This window comes from Seriola lalandi, unplaced genomic scaffold (assembly GCF_002814215.2).
Source record: "Seriola lalandi dorsalis isolate HSWRI2012SDOR001 ecotype SW California unplaced genomic scaffold, Sedor1 jcf7180002054898, whole genome shotgun sequence".
In the NCBI taxonomy this organism is placed as follows: Eukaryota; Metazoa; Chordata; class Actinopteri; order Carangiformes; family Carangidae; genus Seriola; species Seriola lalandi.
Window position 1 is genome coordinate 289,583 of NW_019525450.1, and position 23,944 is coordinate 313,526.

The window sequence follows — 23,944 nt, forward strand, 5'->3', positions numbered from 1 at the left end:
AAAAAACACACACATACAGGATAAGCTGGAAAAGCACAGTACAGCAGTAGTGGGCGGGTGTGGCTCAGGAGGTAGAGCAGGTCGATGGTTTGACTCCTGGCTCCTCCAGTACACATATCTAAGTGTCCTGAGTCGAGATACTGAACCCCAAAATCCCCCCCACACACACACACACATGTATGAGTGTGTGTACAATAGAGAAGTGCTGTCTTTATAGAAAAGGTGCTGAGTCAGTGGGTGACTGTGTCTTGACGTGTAAAGGTCAATAAGACGAGAAAAGCTTAGTTATATAAGTGCAGTCCATTCAGCATTTATTGACATTTCTATCACATATTTTGTAGGTGCATTACACCTGTATATAACAACAATTCCCAGTGGTATAATAAATGTGGATGCAGATAAGTGACAGAGATTTGTTACGTTTTTTGTTAAAATCGACACTTTATGAGTCAGTGAGTTTCATTACTACTGAACAGGCAACATAAAATATTTAAGACTTTTAAATACCTGAGGCTTTCTCTGAGGAAAGGACCTGCAGATATCCTGACAGTGTAATGAAAGGTGTTTAAGACACTGTGGTGATGAACAGAAAACCGTCCCTTTCATTTTCGAAGGTTGTGTATCTTTCCCATGAACCTCTTCACCTGCTCCGGGTCAAGTGTGTTGGCCCAGTGGCCGCCCTGCTTGAAATGTGAACCGATGATCATTCCACTTGCATCAAGGTAGCGTTTGACGTTGTCGTAGGTCACTCCTGAACCAATCAGCACAGGGATTCTCACAGACTGGGAAACCTCTGCAAAAACAAAGAGACACCATAACGGGGTTTAAAAATGAAACAATATATAACAACTAATGATGCAGGGAATTTCAGGACATAAAGTCTTTTAAGGCAAATAAAACTTTAATTCCTACCCACCTCTCAGCAGTAAATGTACATGGATGCATTTTAAATCTAACAAAATCGCAATACAGAGTGATAATAAAATGTGTGTAACTGTATCTGAGATGTGGTTAATGTTAATGCTCTGTTCAAATCTGGACTTGTTTATGAATGTGAATGTTAATGTGTCCCACTGTGTCTGCTGTAATGGTGAGAAGGGGTTTAACTGAGCGAGGCTGTGATACACCCAGTGATCTTTGGACACAGTCGAGGTGAACATCCACACTGGCATGTGAGCTGCGACCAGTGGCTGCATGTTTGTGTTGACAAGAGAGAGAGAGAGTACACGTGTGTGGGCAAGAGACAGAGATGGGGTTGGGGAGTGTGTGTGGATGTGTGTGTGTGTGTGCGTGCGTGTGCGTGTGTGTGTTCTAATGTGTGTCGGCACACTTGTGTGCGTGTTTGAAATCAAGGCTGTGTGCCTGTTAGGCTACGACTGTTTACAGTCTTGTATGTCGTGTTGGAAACTTCTTAAAATAAAAGCCCTGGTGTTGCTAAGTGAGCGACCTGGTCCAGATTGCAGACCCACTGACCCTCGGTAGCTACTAACCCCTGGTGCCTCCTTGGCCACAGATTAAGCATGTGAAGGGAGACATATCCAAATTATGGTGGATCACCTCAATGTAAAAATCCTTCATTCAAAAAGTAGTACCAAGTATTAAAAGTGCAGGTACTTATATTACAATTTGGCCCTTTTAGGAGTGTTATATTATATCTTATCTGTAATTACACATAAAAACATATTTTAATGCTATAGCTGTTTGAGGTAGAGCTCATTTTAACTACTTCATATTCTGCATCATATTTTTTATGGTTATAATAATAATAAACTTTATTTATATGGCACTTTTTTAAAACAAAGTTAAGAGCTTAACAGAGAGTAAATGGGAATTAAAAAAACTAAAATTACAAACAAAAGACAAAGAAACAGATCATAAAACAGAGGGTAATGAAATGAAGTTACATGAAAATATAAATTGTCAGTATGGCGAAAAAACAAAACACAACAACATCAAACATTCATAATATCTGATTGTTTGTTTTGCATGTAAAATTTGATTCTCCTAAGTGTTTGTAGCTGTCAAATAAAAGTAGTGGAGTAACAAGTAATCTACACTGCAGAAAGATGTATTCAGATAAGTGTAAGTAGCAATATAACAATTTAAAAATAATCAATTACTACAAATCCTGCACTGAAAATCTTACTTAAATACAGATATGGAAGTATTAGATGCAGAATGTACCTAAAGTATCAATTGTGTTTTATGCAAACTGATTCACTGATTTTGACCAACAGCAAACTGTAAACATATTGACATATTATACATCTCATGAGGTTGACAAATTTAGTAGTAAACAGCTGCTTATTTACACATCCACTAGATGTGCAGCAAAATCAACATTTATCTGGAGTCATGTTTCTGTAAATCCGAGACTCACTGTCCTTGTAGCTCTGCTTCTTCTGCTTCTTCAGACGGTAAATGTTTCACTATGTTCACCAGCTAAATGAGTGTGTTTGCTGTTTGGCAGTGGGCAGGCTGTGTACAGTTGGTTTGTCACAGCTGAAAGCAGCTGCCTGCTGAAACTGATACAAATATAACATCAGGTCTGGCCTGAGCCGCACTGCAGGACACATTTAAAATCATGAATAATCCTGAGAACATATTCATAGCTTGCATTTTTATAAGGGGAATTTCCCATTAAGTTCTGAAGTATTTCTTTGTTTTGTTACTGAAGGAGCTTACTTCTACCTGCTACTTGTTGTAAATACAACTGTGACATATTATCACCTAATACAGTTGACTTATTAACAAATAGTTGCCTGTTTACACATTGAGCTGACATGGAGCAACATTAGCATGAATTCATGTGTCTGTCCACCAATATTCAAAGTCCAATATGTCTCCTTCAACTATCTGGCTCGTAAACTGTTGCTACAGCTAGTCACTAACTTTGTCTGTCTGCTGTCTGAGGCTTATAAACAATAGGTCTATAGGGTGATAACTCTCTGTGGGTTCGTTACTACGAGCGACACCTTTCACATTACATATCATACAACATCACAACATCCTTTTTTTAATCGGTAATCTACCTTTCTCACTGGACACATTTTGACTTGTCATGGTAAGAAAAGCTCAGGTGTTAATAACAACATTAACAGTGGCTCTGTTCTATTCAAGTGTTTGCTGTGACAGTGAGTCTGCATGTATCATACCAGGCTTAAGCACAGCGTTTGACTAAATGTACTTACAGTGAACCACTGGAAGTGTGATGGAGAATATGAATGAATATGAATATTCAGCCCAAGAAAAGTCCCTCAAAACTTTACTTTTACTGATTGGAGTATTTGTGCAAATGTAGCACTTTGTTTGTACAGTCATCCAGTCAGAATAATGAGAACTGTGAGTCCATTTCTTCAATTCTACAAAGTACACAGAGTGAGTGATGTGTAGACTGAGTGTAGACTGAGTGTTCATAAGATAGTTGATCACCACCACCTGTGAGTAAGCAGTTACTTGGTCAGGTACTGAGGCCCTTTCACTGATGGAACAAAACCTTCCCACCCAGTGGAGTTCAGACTGCATATTACTTCCTGCACTTGACTGTATATGGTGTGTGTGTGTGTGTGAGAGAGAGAGGCAGAGTGAGAGCGCATATCCAGCATTCCTACACTGAGCTACAGTGCAGCCAGGCCTCAAATGGGTGCCATATTGGGTGACTGATCCCTGGCCTCAATGTTCACTGTCCTGACCAACAGAGGACACTGAGCACTGTCAGGAACTCTCATACAGTATCAGTGATCACTACAGTTAAGGGTGCCCTCTGCTGGACAGATGGGCAGTGATTTAAAATTTAAATCTGGGCAGTTACTTGTTTTTTTCCCCCATATTTTATAGACTAATGCTTATTAATTAAAAATATCAACACAAAATCAATCAAATCAGTGTTGAAAGCTATTAGCTGTAGCCTTATATTGCTATCCAAAACTGTTTGACTAAGTAATGTCAAACAGTGCTTTGGATGCTCAGAGCTAGCATTCATTACAGCAGCTCCTGGTTGAATGAGGTGTGGAGTTTTTGTGGCAGTACCTGTGAGCTCCCTCGGGTCAGCCTCCGCACCAGTCGCCGCTCCTGTGATGACGAGTCCGTCTGAGAGGAAGAACTCCGCAGCACGGGCTGTCTCTTCAATGCTCACATCTGACGTCAGGGCATGGGAGCTGGGAAAACACACACAAACACACACACACACACACACACACACACACACACAGTATACATACACATGAATGCACAGGCTAAATAAAACTATTTGGGGATAAAGCAGAGAGACTAACTCTGAACAGTGGGCTGAATCCAGGGATGAGCTAATTACAATTAGAATACAGTAAGATACAGTAAAAACAAAAGTTACATCAGCATTGGGGGAATATTGGTCTGGACATAAAAATACACTCAAGAGCCAATGCTTTCACTGTAAGTGATAAAAAAGACTTTTATAAACCATCTATCTTACTTATAACAATATATAGAGGTAGCCTAACATTTATGAGCAGCTCTCAGGTGATCACATAATTAATCAAATGTAGAAATAAAAAGTCAGAAACAAGGATTTAATCTATAGTACATCTGCTGCATTGTTCATTGTTACATTTCAATGAGTAATGTATTATCCTGCAAAGCCTATATGTCTTTAATCTTTACTAAATTAATTTTATGTGTGAAATACATCATATTCTCATTGGCTATTAACATGTGAAGCCTTATACATTTGTAATATATAGATACTGTATAAACAGGGGTAGAATAATGGCAAGCTGAGATGATAAGAAAAACAAACTGCTGCAGGATAAAATTCAGCTGTAATTCAAAGAAAACATACTGCGTAATAATGAGGGGATTTACTACCACACTGCAGACAATGAAGATGCAGAGAAAGTAACTGCTAACAAATATAATGCCAGCTTTATTATCATTTACATCCCTGAGAATTACAAAAAGACTAATGTAAATTCAAAAGTATGTTTGGAGAATATTTTATAAGAAAGCAGCAACTGCAAGAGGCTGAATCTACCCGACTCTGAATTATACATATTGTCTCAGGTATCAGGCATTTTCACTGTACAGTTTTTCCAAAACATGTCTTAGGAGGTGTGTCCTCACCTCTGTATAGGAGCCATGCAACATGCTCCTCTTAGCCAACTTAAGAGACAGTAGGGACAGTGGACAGGGACAGTAAAGAGACAGACAGGAACTGAGGCGAGATGCATGACAGCATCAAAGGTCCCCTGCTGGAATCAAACCCGCGACATTGTGTTTATAAGGTAAGCAACTTAACTATTTGGCTGTCAGGCCATCCCTGGAAATCTCTTAAGTTTAAGAACAGTTTTTAAGTCAAAAGATATTTGGTAAATAGGTTTTATTCTTAAGTTTGAGAGTGACAGTATAATTGAAGGATTTTTACTTTCATCTTTCATTTAAGTCCAAAATTTGACCTTTAGCGGTTTGATAAAAACACATAAAAGCTGATGTGACTTTTTGAAAAATACAAATTTAAATTTGGTGAAACCCTGTCAGACACAATTAGCAGCCAGAGTCAAGTAAATCAATTTTGATGCTACTGACAAACACTGACAAGACCTTAAATCTCCCTAACTGATATTTTTTGTTTCATCACGCCAAAATTGTTTGTATGGATCTTCATTTAGAAGCAGTATGGGTAAGTAGTAGTAGTCAGTGATGCCATTGTAATTATGTCAGGATCATCAGAGATAAAGTAGTTCTAAATCAACATGTTAAAGTGTCAAATATACTTACTATTTTCTTCATATCAGTGGATGATCTGGTTCTACTTTCTAATCAAACTGTGATCCCACCTGTGCTTCTTTTTGATGTCAGTGAAGATCTGCACATGTTCAGCTCCAATCTGTCTGCGATATCTTAGCAAGTCTCCGGCACAGGCGTTCAGGAGTCCCTCATCAGCCACGTGAGAAAAGACAAAACCCTCAGCCCTGATGAAATCCAGACCTGTCACCATACAGCCACATTATAATGTTATGGTAGCCACAGATCAAATACAGGTAGATTTTGGCTAAGTCTGATGATTACAGATGATTACAGCCTCATATACAGTATAAGAATAAATGAATTGATGTAAAGTCTGAACCTGAACCCAGAGCTACAGCCAGAGCCTGCTGGTTAGCAGCGGACAGTATTTGCACGCCGAGTGGCAGGGCCGGACAGATACCTCTCACAGCAGAGCATACTGCAGTCATACAGGCACACACCTCAGGGCCCACAGAGAACGAGTAAGGGATATCATGCATGTTCTCAATGATCAAACCATCCTGACAAAGGGGTTCACAAGTCATGGTTATTGACTTTCCTGGTAAGACTTCAAATATGGAAGGAACTCACACGATGTGCAATAACTTACAATTCCTGCATCACGGTAGACTGAGGCCTCCCTGCATGCTTCTTCAATTATCTGGGACATTTTCATACGACCCAGAGGGGTACCTGAGATAGACAAGGAACTTGATTACATACAGTATAAGATATCACAACTTACTGCAGTGAAATGTAAATAAGCACTTAACATCAAATTTGAAGTACTTGTACTTTACATGAGTTTTTCCATTTCATCCAACTTAAAACTTTAACTCCACTACTGTTCAGAGACCAACTGCAACAGAGAAATACTTACATAACAATGCATGGACAAATATAATCTTATACTGTAATATATAATAGTATAACAGTCACTTATGCACTGAGTACTTTAAGTACATGTTGCTAATACACTTTTGTTGTGACATTTTCAGTTCAGCACAGTTGTAATGGAGTATTCTTACAGTGCATGGTGTTAGAGAATACTTCCTCCACTGAAAACTTTACATTCAGTCATGGAGGACACTGGTTAGTGTAATCTCGCGTTACCTGGTAAAGCTTTAACGTGAATCATCCCAATAACCACGGATTTTAAGCGCCCAAAAAGCTCCAAAAACTTCATATTTCCTTCTTTTTGTTGAGTAATCAGGTAGCAAAGAACAAATCTTGTTTTTCTCTTTTAAAGACGGGGATCACGTGATAGGCCAAGGGTCAATTATTTGGGGAAGGAGGGAGAGTATGACGCGCTGGAAATGGGGGCAAAGGGAGAAGCATCCGCAGCTTAGCATAGTTAAGTTTTTGCTGGATAACAGACAGTGACAGCGACTGATGACCTTTTGTGGACTTAACACAACGAAAAGAGTCAATTATCCCACAATACATTGGTCGGTTTTTGCTCTTTTTAGGCTCAATCTGAAGAAGTACGGTTTTGTTTACATCTGACAGACTAGCCACGCGGTGGCTGGGTACTTCCTCTCAGGAAGCTCCTCCCCTTCAGCTGTCACCACACGCCTCCCGCTTGTCGGCTAAATTATAAACTTATTTTTCCTTCTTTTTAGCACAATATAGAAAGGATATATTAAACATACGTGCAATCGAGCCGCTCCAGGTGTGAAACTGCGGTTAATGGAGGCGAGATTAGACTATAAAGAGGCGGTGAGATTGGAGGTTTAGCGCCAAGTTAAATCTACTCCTCCCTGCTAGGCGCCAGCTCAGAGGAACTAGCCCGGCCTGGGTACACAGACGCACAAAGAGCTCCTCCGAGTACGAACAACAGGCGGTGAAGTTACTCAAAATTCATATTTATTTTTTTAGACGTGGATGAGAGTGAACTTCAAGGGCAGAGTCTTGAGGTGAGTGGATGAAAAGAAACTTTATCATTGCATCAAGTTATTTATGTTGTGCTAGTTTCAGCTGCAGCTTGTGTAGCTACGCAGGCTTTAACCTTAATGATAACTAAACCGGACGTTGAATTAAAAGTTTGTATGGATGGTCACACTTTACCGTTTCATGTGTGCTCGATGTTGTTGCTGTTAAATGGTGAATTAAGAAAATAGGCGCCCCAGCTGTGCCGGGGTAGTTCGGCCATTATGTGGCAAGCCAGCTGTTCAAAGTTAGCAGGGGAAATTTACCAGCTTCCCCTTAAAAATACACGAAATAACAACACTCAGTGGATAACTCAGCATCTGTTGTTAATAATCGGTTAATTTCGTGAATGTGCTCACAGTGTGTGGTACTTTTTGACGACTTTTAACACCGCGTACCTTTTTCATTTCCCCGCGCCAGACTGACTTGGGCTTTGTCAGCAGGAGGGAGTTCAGAGTGGGGGTTGGGAGTATCAGCTATATGCTTGTTTATCTAAACCCCAAAATGAAAACGTTTTTTAAAACATGTCTCCTTCACAGGTTTACTCTGGGAACTGACACCAACCCCTCAGAATATAATGAGAGGAAAACGGTAAGTTTTATGTTTTTAAATCACGGCTCTGTCAACCGTGTCACTCAAAGTGTGCGACGACAGAAAGAGAAGAAGAAGAAGAGTTGATGGAGCTTTAGCCGTTTGGCTAGCTAGCTTGTTGCTGTGAGACATTAGTCTGAGCATTTTAGCATGTTTATCAAGCTTGTCAACATATTCTGTTCACTATGAAGACTTACAGCCACCTGTTTGTTGTTTTATGATGTTACAGGGAAGACACAGAACCGAAGTCTGTTGCTCCTGAGGCGCCCAAAGAAAACACAGCACGACCGAGAAAGAGGAAGGCAGATGTTGCTATTGTGAGTGGTCTGAGAGGCTTTCAGACTGGCCTTTAATTGACATAATGAACCCCATTTTCAGCTGTAGCTGCTGGGCCTGATTCAATAACCAAAACTGAATAACACACTGTATATTCATCATTTGCTGGCAAGTAACAGTGTCCTTTGCGTCACTAAAGTATGACTGATTGATGCAGCTGGTCATGTATTGCCTATGACTTAAGTTGTTTGTAATAATACTTTTTATTGGTGCTTATAAAGTGAAAAACTGACAGTGCAGGATTCAGTTTCTGCCTTTCACAAGCTCTCATGCTGTGGAAATGGATCTGATCTGACAAGCTTTGGCAGTTTGAACTGAATCACATGGTGAATCTTTTTTTTATTTATTTTTTTTAATCCTTTACAGTATTTACAAGATCTGGATGATGATGAGGAGGTAGCAGAGATGACGAGGAAGAAGCAGCGTGACTGTGAGGTAGGCTTGGTTATCTCTGATTAAGTGGTTTGTCTGTAGCCTTAATGTTTGACGTCAAGGTTATTGAAGAGCTGAGCCCATCACAACATGTTGTTTACTGTGACCTTACCCTCACATTTTCCTTGTCATCTCTTATTCTCTCTTTGTTTCTCTTTCTCTCTCTCTTTCTCTTGTGAAGCTGGTCTGGAGTCCTGGTACTGGTTACAAGAGTCCACACAGGTGGATTCCCACGCCTGATCACGAAGAGGACCAACCTGTTGCTCTGATAAATGCAGGCTTCCCCCACTACAACTTTAACAACATATTTGTCACCCCCGTGCATTGTGCCCCACTCCCTGCGCTGTGGTGAGTACTATTGTAGTGTGGTTAATTACAGTGGCAAGCAAGTGTGTGAAAGCTTGAGTCATAAAATGTGACCTGATCTTCATCTCAGTCTCTGTAGTCAAACAGTGTCCCTAAAATAATATCACACAGTTATAATCTTTTGTGTTTATTGAACACAGCCATTAAACATTCTCAGTGCTGGTGGAAAAAGTAAGTGAACCTGTGGATTTATTAACTGGTTGAACCTCATTTGGCAGCAATAACCTCAAACCAGCTCTTCCAGTAGTTTCTAATCAGACCTGCACAGTGTTCAGGAGGAAGTTTGGACCAGTCTTCTTTAAAGAACTGCTTCAGCTCAGACAGATTCTGGGTCTGAGCTCTGACTGGGCCACCCCAACAGGTGGATTTTTCTTTGTTTGAAGTCACTCTGTTGTAGATTTACTTTGATTTTTAGGGTCATTATCCTGTAGCATCACCCAACGTCTACTGAACTCCAGCAGGTGGACAGCCACCCTGACACTATCCTGTACGGTACACTGACAAAACCTTGGGAATTAATTATTTTTCAAAGCCCCAAATCATGGTGTTCCCTTCCCCCTACTTAACATTTGGGATGATGTATTTATGTTGGTATGTAGTGAACCTTTTTTAAACCATACATAGTGCTGCATGTTTTTCCCAAACACTTCAACCATAGTTTTCTCAGTCCATAAAACATTTTTTCAGTAGTGATGTGGAGTCAGCACCTTCCTCCGTGCTCCATGCGTCATGATGTGTGTGTGTATAGTGGACTTATGAGCAGAGACGTTAACCAGCTCCAATGATTCCTTTAAGCCTTTAGCTGTTACTCTGAGGCTCTTTGTTACATAACTGATCACCTGTGTTGAGCTTTTGAAGTCACTTTAGCTGTTTATGACTTCTAGGGAGAGTAGCCACAGAATGTAAACATCTCTATTTATAGACAGTTTGTGTGACTGTGGACTGATGAAGATCTCAACTCTTTGAGATGACCCTGTGACCCTTTCAGCTTTATGCTAATCAACAATTCTTGACCTAAGTATTCTGAGATCTCTTTAGTAAGGTATGGTTCACATCAGATGTTTCTTGTGAACAGCAAACTCGAGATGTTTGAGTCTTCAATTGTCTCTAACCCACAGCTACAGTCTGGTTTCACTGACTTGACTCTGGACTTTGATAACTCCCGACTCCAGTTAGCTTTTGTTTTTGTCATTAGCTAAAAGGGATTCACATACTTTTTCCAGCTACACTGTGAATGTTTGTCTTTTGATATGGACAAGAACAATACAATTGTTTTATGAGTTAAAATAGATTGTGTTTATTATTAAAAATTAGATGAAACTCTGGAGATATTTTAGTAGCAAGTCGATACCTAAATGGAGGTAAACCCTGTGTTCACTCACTGCTTCTTGCCACCTTATCTCCACATCCCACAACCACGTGTGCTCTCTTATATCAAAGCGCATAGAGGGAGGTGACAAATTAAAAGAAAAACCTGAATAAATGAGTTAATTCATGAGGGATTTTGGAGCAGTTTGTTAGCAAACGCTGATCAAAACTAAAGTGAGGGAACATCTGAAGGAAGAGTGCTGTCTTCCCTCCAGAAGAATTCCAGAGAGTTGGAGAATCTATGACATGCAGCACTGAAGATGTTGCTGATGCATATTTTTGAAACAACATCCTATTAAAATACTTCATATTGGTTTTCCTTCCTAATTTGTCACCCATCTGTACTAAGGCAACAGACTTCATTTGTGTTATCACCCGGCTAGAGCAAAGATACAGGCCTGTAAACCCACGTAGGAACTAGACTGAAAAAATATTAACTTAGTATTTTCTTATGATGTTGCTCTGATTTAATGTATCTGTCCAAAAACCATACTCCGCACATGTTGCACCACAAAGACAACAGTCAAGAGTTGAATCCTTGACCATTGTGTCCATCTATTTTGTTAATTAGCTGGGCCAGTAAGGATGTGGTGTGGAGCAACATGTTGGAGAAGGATAAGACCTACACCAGAGATGTGCATGTGATGGAGAAGCATCCTCATCTTCAGCCCAAGATGAGAGCAATTCTCCTGGACTGGCTCATGGAGGTCTGTAGCATGTCTCAGTGACCAGTTTAATAACTTCAGTCATCACACCTGTAAACGATGCATGTAATGACTTTAGTTTTGATAATTTCAGCAGACTTTTACATTAGGGTTAAATTGGCTTTTGTGCTTTCTGTTAACAGAAGCTATAGACGGTATAAAGAGTTTACAGGACCTGGTCTAAGCCTGTTAACTATCAGCACTTCAAGACATTTCCAAGCTGCTGTTCTGCTGCTAATATCTAGATTTCTTATAAACATGATGTCATTGGACAAAATCACCAAACACATAAGACAAAGAATGAGATGTGGTTTCTGTGACACTCACTGGTTCTCCTGTATAGATCCAGCCAAAAAAAAAATGCATGAACCTTGCAGAGCATCATGTTAAGTTTCATGTCTACAGAACATCTCTTAGGGTAAAGTACTGTCACTAGTAAACTGAGCTGTAGGACTTGGTCAGCACTCTGCTCTTTCTTTGTGATGTAGTCAAATTCTGCTTTGATCTGGTTATTGTAATGTAACTGCAAACCTATGTTAGGTGGATAATTATCTGTAAACATCCTGTGGCATAAACAGTTAAAGTAAAACTGACAGAGGAAAAAAAATTACTTTGAACATCATTGTACTGAAGGTGAATAATGAGCTGCAATGACTTATGAGTTCTCCTGTTTCTGAAGGAGATCAACCAGTCTGATAGGGTCTTTACTCAATGTGATTAGACCAAATCAGCTTTAGCCCTTTGATTTTTGGTTCCTCTTCATATCAAAGGATAAATTGCTATGAATAATGGTGATAAGAGCTTCGAGATCTGAGATCTGTTTCAGTGCAGCACCGTTTAAATTTAAACACTGAGATAGTTCATTTTTTTCTCCCTGTAATGTTGTTGCTTGAATATATTAGACTTGATACCAATTTAAAGGTACAGGAAACTTTATTTAGAATTGTATTACTTCCATAGCTATATGTAGGAATACATGCAATGTACTCTGCAAAGCATTTCCAGTTTCTGAATAGATTAAGTTGTGCCAGGATGATGTGGATGTTTCAAGTTGATTCAACCACAGACATCCATGGAAACAACAAAATCTCATGTTGTAGGTTGCTATGGAAATACAGAAACACAGCACACAGAATAAAGGTAACTGAGGAATCTCACAAATATAACTGAATGAACTGAAAACGCTAGAGCAGCTTCAATTTCTACCCAACAAGAAACCAAATGACAAATTTGTTTGTGTTAAATGGAGTAGTGTGTCAACAATGCAAATAACAACACACAGATCCACTTAATAACAGCTGATACACAGAAAGAGAGGGATGATGCAACAAGCCTTTAAAAGTCACATTCCAGCAGCTGTAACAGTTCACTTTGTTTTGTATCTAGTGCTGTTTGTAATGTGTGCTTCACAAACATCCTTTTTCTTTGACACTTGGACTTTTAACCAGAAACCTTGCACAGAGCTTATTCCAAGTGTACTAGTTATAGTAGTATTAGTTATAGTCGTGCGCTGACCAACACTTCACAGAGGTCAAGAAGTCACATCCTGGATGAAACCCAAAGTAAAGCAGGAAATAAACAGCAGGGAATCTAGTTAATTGTAAAAAAAAAAAAGAACAGAAAAGAAACTTACAGCACTTTGTGACATGTCTAACATCTGATGAAAACATAATGAATTAAAACATATCAAGCTACAATCACACCTGTTGAGTGTCCAGTGCCCTCTGAATCTTTGCTCTTGGTTGCATTCTTTTGTGAAACATTGTGTGGAAATCTACTGAAATACTCACTCACTGTCATTTCAATTTTTTAAGCAAGAATATAAAATATGAATGACACTTATCAGTAATCCACCATCATTATAGTGAACTTCATTTAATGCCACTCGCATAAACGAACCTACCAGTGGATGTGGTCTGAATTCGTGGGAGTTCATCACACTGAAGCAACATTCTGTGTGTGTGCATGTTTCAGGTGAGTGAGGTGTACAAGCTGCACAGGGAGACGTACCACCTCGCTCAGGACTACTTTGACCGCTTCATGGCCACACAGAGAAACGTCTTCAAATCAACACTGCAGCTCATAGGCATCACCTGTCTCTTCATCGCTGCCAAAGTCGAGGTGAGACATACTGGACTGTGCGGGACGTCAAGTGGAATGATCTAAATTGCCCTTTGCACCTTTTCTCCTGCTTTATTTTGTAATATGTTGGCTGGTATGGTTGGTTATTATAATGATCTTGTAATTTTGCTTCTTAGGAGATGTATCCTCCCAAGGTCCACCAGTTTGCCTACGTTACAGACGAGGCCTGCACGGAAGATGAGATTCTCAGTATGGAAATCATTATTATGAAGGTAAAGAACACAAATGTAACTCATTGACCCATGACACATCAGTATGAACTGGTCTGCATTTGTCCAAGGGTCTGTAAATAGTATGGATCTTGTAATGATTGGCCCTTAGTTACCTTTTACCACTGGTGGACAGCATGTTTTCCTCCTTTTTGTTTTATGACATGAGGTTCTAAATGCATGTCTGTACAGGTAGTTATTCTAAAACCTTGCTTATGTAGGCTCTCTCTCGCTCACTCTCTCTCTCTCATCTCTAACACAGGAGCTGAAGTGGAGTCTCAGTCCACAGACTCCCATCTCCTGGCTCAATGTTTACATGCAGGTGGCCTACCTGAAAGAGACAGATGACCTGCTCATCCCCAGATACCCCCAGACTACATTCTCACAGATATCAGAGGTGTGTGTGTGTGTGTGTGTCTTCACTAATGAATTGATTTATCCATTAGGTATTTAAATACAGAAATATGAGAGTTTAAGTAGATGCACACTGAACAGTGGAACAGGAGATGGATGGAGCATGAATGTGCAGCTGACAAATCTGCAGTAATGATGTGATACAATCATGTCAATGTGGAGCAGAGTCTGAGTGGAAAGTTTACACATCTTGTAGAAAATTTGGATTATTTGATCGTAAATCATCCTCTTTCTCATTTTATAAGAGCAGTACTTCTTCTGAGGTGTGCTCTGATGTTTAACCATGGTGTTTTTCTGTTTTTTCTAGTTGTTGGATCTCTGTATGCTAGATGTGCATTGCCTTGAGTTTTCCAATGGTACCCTGGCTGCTTCAGCCCTGTTTCACTTCTCCTCGTTGGAGCTGGTGGAAAACGTTTCAGGTAAAAATAAGACAAACTTCACTAACTTTTAATCTTCTTGAGCAAAAAGTTTTTATTAAACCATACCGTTCATCCCTCTGTACATGCAGCCCTGAAGTGGGTGGAGGTAGAGGAGTGTGTAAGGTGGATGGTGCCTTTTGCCATGGCTCTGCGGGAGGTTGGCGGGTTGCCCATGAAAACATTCCCAGGAATCCCTGCGGATGACATGCACAACATCCAGTCCCATGCCCCTTATCTGACATGGCTGGTAAGTGAAAGTCTATCTATCTATCTATCTATCTATCTATCTATCTATCTATCTATCTATCTATTTCTATCTCTCTATATATTCTCAGTTTTAATATGTTGAAAAATTAGAAAGAAAACGGGAAAAATCTTGATCCATGAAAAATAAGAGTAATCTTAGGGAGTGAGGATAAAAATGTGTGCAGCCATTTAACCTGCAACCTAACATATCTGAAATGTTTTCAGCTGAGGACTTGTAGATACAGCAGATTCAGGAAGTATTCAGACCCCTTCACTTTGTGTTGTAGATGTAATTTCAAATGGATAAACCTTCCATCAATCTACAATCAATAACGCATAACAATAAAGTGAAAACATGTTTTTGAAGTTTTGTAAATTTATTCAAAATCAAAAACTGAAATCTTTTACAAAAGCATTCCCACCCTTTACTGTGACTCTCCAAACTGTGATCAGGTGCTTCCTGTTCATCATCTGTGAGATGTGTCTAGAACTTGACTGGAGTCCACCTATGGCAAAGTCAATTAATTGGACATAGTTTAGAAAGGCACACACCTTTTGTGTGTATGAGGCCCCACTATTCACACTGCATATCAGTGTGAATTTTTGGGGATAATGGCAAGGGCTACGTGAAGAAACTTAAGACTCCTTTGAAACAAAAGACGTGTAAAAACACTCAACTCAATATCTTCTGTAATAAATGAATAAGCTCCTGAAAAGGTTTGAAACACATCTACTACTCCAGTAAAAATTCGACATCATAAATGTAAATATGTCTGATCATAAGTTTAAGCTGTTTGTAACTCCACTAAAGACTATCAGTATCTGTACACTGAAAGTTTCACAGGGTATTTTCATTGCACATTTTCACAGTATGGTGGTATTTTGCATAATGAACCGAAGGCTGTGATGAAGGTCATGATGATTTCACTGCTTCCTAGTGACAGCACAGTTAACCTGTGTATTCCTGCTGTCTACAGGACAAGGCCTACTCTTACCAGGATGTGGAGTTGGAGTGTCACGGCCGGTGCTCTGTCCCTTCAGGCGTCCTGACTCCACCTCTGAGCAGTGAGAAAACTGAAGAGCTGGCTCGAGTGGACAGCACAAAACTGAAAGTTATACCAAGGATGCACGCGGCATCTCCACAGCGGTCCCTTCCAAAGTAGCGAAGCGACCACTGAAACTGATGAGACAACAGCAAATTTTAATTCGATTTTTACATTGGAGCTGTAAGAAAGGCGCAGCTCTGATGTGTTGCCTCTGAACAGTGACGCCTCTGCAGCACCAGTACAGATGTATGATGGATTTCTGGTGGGGAAACACTGGAAGTGGTATTTTCTCATTTCAAAGTCATGCTGATTTACTTGGATGCTTTTAAATGTCTCTGAAGGGGGTGAATACACTGACTTTGGATAAATTGGGGAAGTACTGACAATCAGTGAACAAATGGCTTTGATCCCCACAGGAATCTTTACCTATTCAACCCTCCAGCTCGGGTGAAAACACAAAGCTAAGGGCCAGTAGGGATGGGACGGCCCAAGAGGAGAATTCTTTTGTTTGTTTGTTTTTTTTTGTTTGTTTTTTTTAATAGCATTGCACCCTCATGCTTGCATTAATTACCAGTCACACCTACATTTAATGGTTGCCATCTTTATTTGCTATGCAGAGGCCAAATTCAGTTTTATGGAGTCTGTATTTGATCGTGTGTGTGTGCTAGTTTGTTTTTTTTGTTTTTTTTTTTTTTATAAATAATTCTTTTAGTGGCCTCATTTGCCCAAAAACTATTCCTAGAGTCCTATTTGGCTCTATGTGCTGCTATAAAGTGGGCTTTGCATGATGGAGGGGGAGGAGAGCGAGTGTGTGTGTGAATGAGTGTGTGAGATTTTTTGTTTTTTCTTAATGATATGAAATAGGGTGTTGCTCTTGTTTTTGGTTGTACTCTCTGTACATTTTATTGGATAAAACATGGCCATGTTTTACTTGGGGACCAGTAGCTCGGCTACATAAATGGACAAGTGACAAAGCCAGGCTTCAGAAGCTAAACTATGGATTGTATTTAACTTTGTTTTTTTTTTTTGGTTTTTTATCCCAACCTGCAGTTCGTTTGCCCACCACCAAAATGTAAGATTTCTATTTTGACATTTTAAAAATAAAATGCTGCTACATATTTTCCATCAAAGAAAGTTTCTCAAGACTTTTTAATTTAGCAATCCTTTGTTGTACTATGGGTTTTCAGTGACATGTCGTTTTTAATCAGGTTTATCATTAATATAAAGTACTGCAAGTCAGGTAGCTTAAATATACTTTTTTTTTTTTTCAATAAAATATGTAGTATAAATTATATATATAAAAAAAAAAAAAAAAAAGTCTAATACAAACATGTACAGTGTGCAGTATGAATTATGGAGGTACAATAGTTCACAGTATGAAATTAGTTTTAATGAAATCTTAGTGTTAATGTTTTCTTCAAACCTTACAAACACACAGATGCACACAGGTTTTATTCCACTAGATGTCAGTGTGATGCTTCAGTTTGCATGAGAAACTTGCACAAACACCATGCATGCAACGCACAGATGTGATATTGAGGGGGAAAGGATTACAAGAGGAAGTTCTCATTCAGTTCAGAGCATGTGTGTATTTTAATGACAGAGCAGAGCTGTCAAGTCTCTATTCATTCAAGGCAAGTCCAAGTAAAAGTTGTCTGAGATGTAAGTTGACAGTCCTGAGAAAAACATGGTAAAAATCTCTGGTTGTTATTCCAAAATGCTGATTCCTTGATCACACTATGACTCACACCCACCAATGGCTCATTTAGATTTTTTGCTGACCAAAGACGGCCTGCAGCAAAAATCAGATAGTTGCTGAAATTAATCACCAAGTTCTCTCAGTGTGACTGCTGCTACAAGACGTCTACAAACCAACCAATCAAAATGCAGCATGAAATAACACAGTACAGTGTGCTGGTGGATTCAATTCCTGAGTGAAGTGTAGGGAAAAACCACAAACCACAGCAATGGAGGTGAAAGAAAAAGGTTTGTGATGTCAAAACAGAAAACCTTGCAGAGCTTTGTCTGTCTCTGCTGTCGTACTTTTTACTCTGTAATGCAAAAAATCTCAATGTATTCATCCCCATTTGACATGCCTCAGATTGGTAGCGTACAGATTGAGCTATAGAACCAATCCTGCATGTTTTTTCACACAGTCTAGAGGTCTTTCAGGATCGGTAGGAATGAAACTGTTAAGAGTAAAATTTGAGTGGGGCACTCCAGTAATGGGAAGGTCACAGTGTTTGCTACATGTCTGCACTGTCCATGGTTCAGTTCCAGCTGGGGACCTGTGTTGCATGTCATGACAGTCTTTATTACTGACTGTCCAACAAAGGCATAATGCCAAAATAAAAGCAGTAAAATTTGGTTCTTAACTCAATCAAAATTGTAAGAATGAAAATTCTGTGTATTATCTTAGAATTCAGAACAAGTGCCATGAAGAAAGCTTGTAAGATTTGATCTCAATTCACAGGTATTTCAGAGCTCCATATGTTTCTGAAGTTAGAGGGGAACAGTATCAGGTAAACACTGACTTTAAAAGAAGATACAAGTCTGTTTAGTTTAACCTTAGATTGTCAAAGATTAGATTGTGTAGTATTTAAATATTGAAGGCGTGGAACACATTTTAGAAAACTCAACAGAAACACGGGAGCCGGTTTCGAAACACAGGTTTAACAAAATCTAAATCAAACCCTGAGATGGGAAACATCTCATCAGCGTTGGTCCAGTGAACTCTGAGTAACTCCAAGTGATGAATGAAAAAATCCATCATCAATGGAGCTCCAGTTCTGTCATTCACCATAGCCTTTTATGTGTGGAGAAAAAATGAAATAAGTTAACACTATTACATTTCATTAGTTCGCTTTTTGACTTGAATTTCCTTAATGGATGATAAGGTGCTGGAATCCTACTTAACTGTGTGTCGAGTTGTTAAACATTTATTCAGCTATAACCTGACAGGGACAAAATACATGCAGCGATGACTGAAGGTGAAAAGCTGACAGTTTATTAGGAACACTTTACTAAAACTAATGCAGCAGCTCTGCAACAACATGAAGGCTATGATTGTGTTGAAACTTACAGAGAGGTGTTTTCAAACTATGATAATACTGGAGGCTGAAGTTTGTGGACAGATGTTTCGATCATCAAACTAATACTAATCAAAAATCTGTATAATGTATACAGTTCAACAGCAGCATAAACTACATCCTCCAAAATTATTAAATTGAATCAGTACCTCTCTCCAGCATTTTCAACACAAACTGAACATCATAACCATCCTCACTCAGAAATATTCAAATAATCTCCATTATGATATAGCTATGATGGGAATGTTCCATCAGTGTACTATACTCAAAACATGAGAAACGATTATTCATTGTTCAGTGTCTTATATGTCTAAAGCTTGAATATAATTATTTACAGTTGTTACTACAGTACAGACCATAGAAGTGGTAATATTAAATATAGTTCTTTTAGTAACAAAACTAATATCCAAACAGGATTTCGATTTTCTTCTCCAGTCGTAAACCTCAAATGAATGATTCCGACGTGCTATGATATCGACTGCATGAATGAGGATGTGAAAAGCGGACTGCTCCTTTACTGCACAGCAAAGGAGAGGACAAGGAGGACACGTGTGAGGGAGAGACACAGTGCAGGAAAGAGTGGCATAACTGAGAAGTGAGTGTCTCAACAACAAACCAGGTAAGTTTCAATCTAATTTGATTCCAGTTTTTATTGAGTAATCCCAAGCTTTCTAGTGGAGAATCCCTGAGCTGCATCAGACTGGTGAGAATGGTCTTTAGCTTGTTTTCCCCTGTGATGTTGTTTAGGACTGGCTTTAAAGTTTACCAGATGTGGATGCAGAGCTGGGGCTAAACTAAAGGCTAGGAGATGGAGAGTCCCTCACATCACACATCATGAAGACACTGGAGCGGCTGCTTCTCCACCTTCTGAGGCCACAGGTTGAACATGCACTAGACCCCCTACAGTTCGCCTACAGAGAACATATTGGAGTGGATGATGCCGTCCTTTACATGCTCCACCAGGCCCATTCTTACTTGGATGATCCAGGTAGTTACATGAGGATTATGTTCTTTGATTTTTCAAGTGCATTTAGCACCATCCAACCCCCCATTCTTCAAGACAAGCTGGAAGGGTTGGGGGTGGATCCCTGCTTCACGTCCTGGATTGTGGATTACCTGACAAGACGACCACAGTACGTCAGGCTGGGTAACTGTGTCTCGGGGACAGTGATGAGCAGCACTGGGGCTCCACAGGGGACTGTTCTGGCTCCGTTCCTGTTCACCCTGTATATGGCCGACTTTAAATACAACTCTGAGTCTTGCCACATCCAGAAATACTCAGATGACACAGCTATTGCGGCGCATATCAGGAACGGGCAGGAAGGGGAGTACAGGGATCTGATGATGGCCTTCAGTGAATGGAGCGACAAGAACTGCCTCCTTCTGAACACCTCCAAGACTAAGGAGATCGACTTTCAGAGGTCTAGGCCCACCCTTCAGCCAGTCAACATTTGAGGGAAGGACATTGAGGTGGTGCACACTTATAAATACCTAGGTGTGCACCTGGACAGTAAACTGGACTGGTCCCTGAACACGGATGCCATCTACCTGAAGGGGCAGAGCCAGCTCTTTTTCCTCAGGATGCTCAGGTCCTCTGATGTCTGCAGTGAAATGCTGCACATGTTTGATCAGTCAGTGGTGGCCAGTGCACTCTTTTATGCTGCTGTCTGCTGGGGTAGCAGCATGTCAGACATGAAGACAAGGAGACTGGACAAGCTTGTCAGAAAGGCTGGATCTGTGCTTGGCAGGAGTCTGGACTCACTAAGGACTGTTGTGGAGAGACGCATGCAATGTAAGATGGAGGCCATCTTGGACAATACCAACCATCCTCTCCACAACATTCTGGCAGGACAGACAAGCAGCTACAGAAGCATTGCCCCGCAGAACAGAGAGGTTCAGGCGATCCTTTGTTCCCACTGCCATCAGGCTATACAACACCTCAGCCAAAGGAAGTGGACTAATCTAATTATTGTTGTCTATTTATTATTAACTGTTTTTATTATTATCATCATCAACAATGAGCTAATGGACACATGAAAGTACAGTATCTATCTATCTATCTATCTGTCTATCTGTCTGTCTGTCTGTCTGTCTGTCTGTCTGTCTGTCTATCAACTTGGAGAATCATTTAGATATCATATTGGATCATTATAACGTTTGTGCTGATGACATGTCTGTTGTCCTGAGTTTTGGTTGAGTGTTTGAATGAAATCAGAAACGCCCGAATGGTAATATAGTAATATAGTAAGAATTAGAACTGGTAAATCTCTCTACATTTAACTTATTTTGTAGCCGTGGGTTACAAAAAAAGCTAGGTCTAAATTTCACCCCTGAGCTTCACTGATGGAATTAATTGTCTATCTGGCACCCAATTTTGATAATTATAATACTGTCAGGCCTCAAATTACACTACACTATCGAGGCTTAACCAGGTGAGCCAGAAGCAGTTTTAATTGCTATTGAGGAGTGTTTTCTACTTTCATTCTATTCCAAAATCTTGGGGCTGACATAAAGGAGAAACCTGCTTCACAAAGGTGTTTGATCAGGAAGGGCAGGGAAGTCTTCACTGCATGCTGATCACCAGAGGGGATATTCAACTTTAATTCACAACAAAACATACATCAAAAACAGCAGATCAAACAATCCATGAGCCAAGAGGAATAAGAAACAACCACTATACAAGTGACTTTTCAATCACATCCACAGCATAGGAGGAAAGGACAAAACAACACTAAAGACAGACTAGGTATCGCCAATATCAAACATTACAACAAAGGGACCAGCTTTGAACTTAACTACCCAATGGAAATATTAGATAGAGACCGAAAAAATGATTTCCAATCCTAACACCTGGAGAGAAGAAAAAGTGCAGTCATTGTATTATACAAAAACTATCACCTTTACTGTGAAATACTATATATATATAAGTATTTCTATGGTTTTCTCAGCATCCATCGCACAACAAACCCCCAGCAAACTACCAATTTGCGTAATGTTAATTGTTATTTTCTTTGGCTACTGTTGTTGTAATTGTGATTGTTTGTTAGCACTCATCCTCATGTGTAATCCTAGCTCCATAGTGTACTCTGTTTATATTACAGATATGTATAATCTGATAATATGATAATAGGAAGAAAACTTTTCATGAAAAATTTCAACTCATCTTTCACTCAGCTCTACACGCAACATTTTTAATACTAATCTTAGCAAACATAACCCATCTCATATCAGCTTTAGAATGTATTAGTTGGAATATATGCAGGGTTGGTTGCAAGGAGAAAAACAAACAAACAAAAAACAAGTTCTTTACTCACCTTGAAAAACTGAAAGCAGACATCTGCTTGCTTCAGCCACAGATGCTCAAACAAAAGGCTGGCCACAATTCATCAAAGATTACTCTATAACATAACTGTAGGTAAAGGAGGCTTTCCATTTTATTCAGCAAAAATCCCTTTCACTAACACTGCAACCATCTTAGATCCTGAGGAAAGATTCATTATCATCAAGAATAGTAAAGATATAGATATAGAGATATATGACATCAATAAAAACAACCCTGCCTTTTCCATAACTTTTTCACCTCTTTCTCAGAATTTTTAATCTTACTTATTTCTCAAACCCTGTAACTGGCTCTGGTAGCCCTGGCTACTGTACTTGGGCCTCGGAAGGGCTCGCACCTGTTCCTTGTACTGGGCTCTGGTTCTAAATATGCGACGCTGGCTCTGGGACCCAGGCCCCAGGCCCCCAGCCCTTCTACTTGGGAGAACCAGAGAACCAGAGCCTGGGCCCAGTGTTCCAACCAAGAAAGGTGAAGTATTTCTCCAATCTAACCTACAAGGTTTTCTGTGGGTCTTGTTTTTTTTCTTCACTTTAGGGTAATGTCGAAACGGTTTCTCGTTTTTGCTAATTAATGCAGTACCTGTTGAAAATGTGTCTGTGGATACATTGTTGAGGAATCCAGGGAGTCGTGCTTAAGTGTGCGTATACATGTTTGACTGGTGGCTCAGATCCCTGGAGTATTAAACAATACCCAGATATGGGAGGACTGGTTGGGGTAAAGCGGAGACCCTAGCTGCTTGGGCCTCACTCCTTATCATTAGCCCGGGTTGTACTTTTCTTTTTTTGGCACTGGCTCTAAGGTCCCAAGCCCTGGCTTCTTGGCCCATGGGAGGGCCTCACACTTGCTCCTTGTCCTCAGCTTGGGTTGTCAACCAATGGCACTGGCTGCCTGCCCATGGCCTGGCTGTTTGGGCCTGGAAGGGCCACACTCTTTCTCCTTTGCATGGGCTTTGGTTCTCAACCCGTCCCCAGCCCTTCTACTTGGGAGAACCAAAAAACAACAGAGCCCAGGCCAAGTGTTTTGAGCAAGAAAGATCATAATATTTCTCCAATCTAACCTACAGGGTTTTCTAGAGGTCTTGTTTTTTCCCTCACAAAACACAGACACAACAACAACAAACAAAATCTAAACCTTTTAGGTCAGACTGGAGAACATCTTAGGGGGAAATACACGAGAGGACCTCTTTCAAGATGCAGGACCCATTACTTAAATGGTTCTCAACCCTGGCTATGGCTCCAGGCCCAGACCCTGGTTGACAGGGTCTATGCTTTGCCACAACTCTTCCTCCCATGTCTGAACTTTGCTTAGTCCCCCTCCAGGGCAGATCTGGTCCACCAGTTGACCATGTACACCCACACTTAACGACCCCTCCCTGGATCCCTAAACAATGTATCCACAGGCACATTTTCATCTAGTGTTACACTGTTTTGACATTACCCTAGGGGGGAGACCTCGAAGAAAAACTTTTAAGTTAGTTTAAAGAAGTACTTTGACCTTACTCAGTCGTAACACTTGGCCTGGGCTCTGGGTTCTTCCAAGCAGTAAGGGCT

General features: G+C 40.1%; 2 protein-coding genes across 4 annotated transcripts; one reads left to right on the forward strand and one right to left on the reverse strand.

Moving 5' to 3' along the window:
* Window positions 1–285: 285 nt before the first annotated feature.
* LOC111672272 (uncharacterized protein F13E9.13, mitochondrial) lies at window positions 286–7,037 on the reverse strand. 3 transcript variants are annotated; one of them, XM_087180238.1, is made up of 7 exons: window positions 6,877–7,015; window positions 6,564–6,622; window positions 6,374–6,456; window positions 6,104–6,284; window positions 5,814–5,964; window positions 4,030–4,157; window positions 286–793 (listed from the first exon to the last, which is right to left on the reverse strand). In XM_087180238.1, exons 2-7 carry the CDS (start codon window positions 6,580–6,582, stop codon window positions 603–605), a joined length of 753 nt encoding a protein of 250 aa, XP_087036364.1. In that variant the 5' UTR covers window positions 6,583–6,622; window positions 6,877–7,015; the 3' UTR covers window positions 286–602. The 3 variants fall into 3 exon arrangements, with proteins under 3 accessions (XP_087036364.1, XP_023285425.1, XP_087036365.1); XM_023429657.2 differs by lacking the exon at window positions 6,564–6,622 and having other exon boundaries at window positions 6,877–7,037; XM_087180239.1 differs by lacking the exons at window positions 6,564–6,622; window positions 6,877–7,015 and adding an exon at window positions 6,644–6,788.
* Window positions 7,038–7,149: 112 nt separating this feature from the next.
* Window positions 7,150–17,099, forward strand: ccne1 (cyclin E1). The gene is made up of 12 exons (XM_023429659.2): window positions 7,150–7,679; window positions 8,232–8,283; window positions 8,513–8,600; window positions 8,986–9,054; window positions 9,233–9,399; window positions 11,357–11,492; window positions 13,464–13,610; window positions 13,748–13,843; window positions 14,103–14,237; window positions 14,562–14,673; window positions 14,763–14,920; window positions 15,897–17,099. Exons 2-12 carry the CDS (start codon window positions 8,270–8,272, stop codon window positions 16,080–16,082), a joined length of 1,308 nt encoding a protein of 435 aa, XP_023285427.1. The 5' UTR covers window positions 7,150–7,679; window positions 8,232–8,269; the 3' UTR covers window positions 16,083–17,099.
* The last annotated feature ends 6,845 nt before the right edge of the window (window positions 17,100–23,944 follow it).

What these genes read in the sequence shown, in the direction of transcription:
- ccne1 (XM_023429659.2), top strand. An exon ending in TCCTGGACTGGCTCATGGAG is followed by an intron (nt 11,493 to 13,463) that starts GTCTGTAGCATG and finishes TGCATGTTTCAG; the next exon opens with GTGAGTGAGGTGTACAAGCT. An exon ending in TGGAAATCATTATTATGAAG is followed by an intron (nt 13,844 to 14,102) that starts GTAAAGAACACA and finishes TCTCTAACACAG; the next exon opens with GAGCTGAAGTGGAGTCTCAG.
- LOC111672272 (XM_023429657.2), bottom strand. Translation starts at nt 6,949, where the DNA reads ATGAAGTTTTTGGAGCTTTTTGGGCGCTTAAAATCCGTGGTTATTGGG. An exon ending in GACATCAAAAAGAAGCACAG is followed by an intron (nt 4,158 to 5,813) that starts GTGGGATCACAG and finishes GTGTTTTCCCAG; the next exon opens with CTCCCATGCCCTGACGTCAG. An exon ending in TGACCCGAGGGAGCTCACAG is followed by an intron (nt 794 to 4,029) that starts GTACTGCCACAA and finishes TTGTTTTTGCAG; the next exon opens with AGGTTTCCCAGTCTGTGAGA.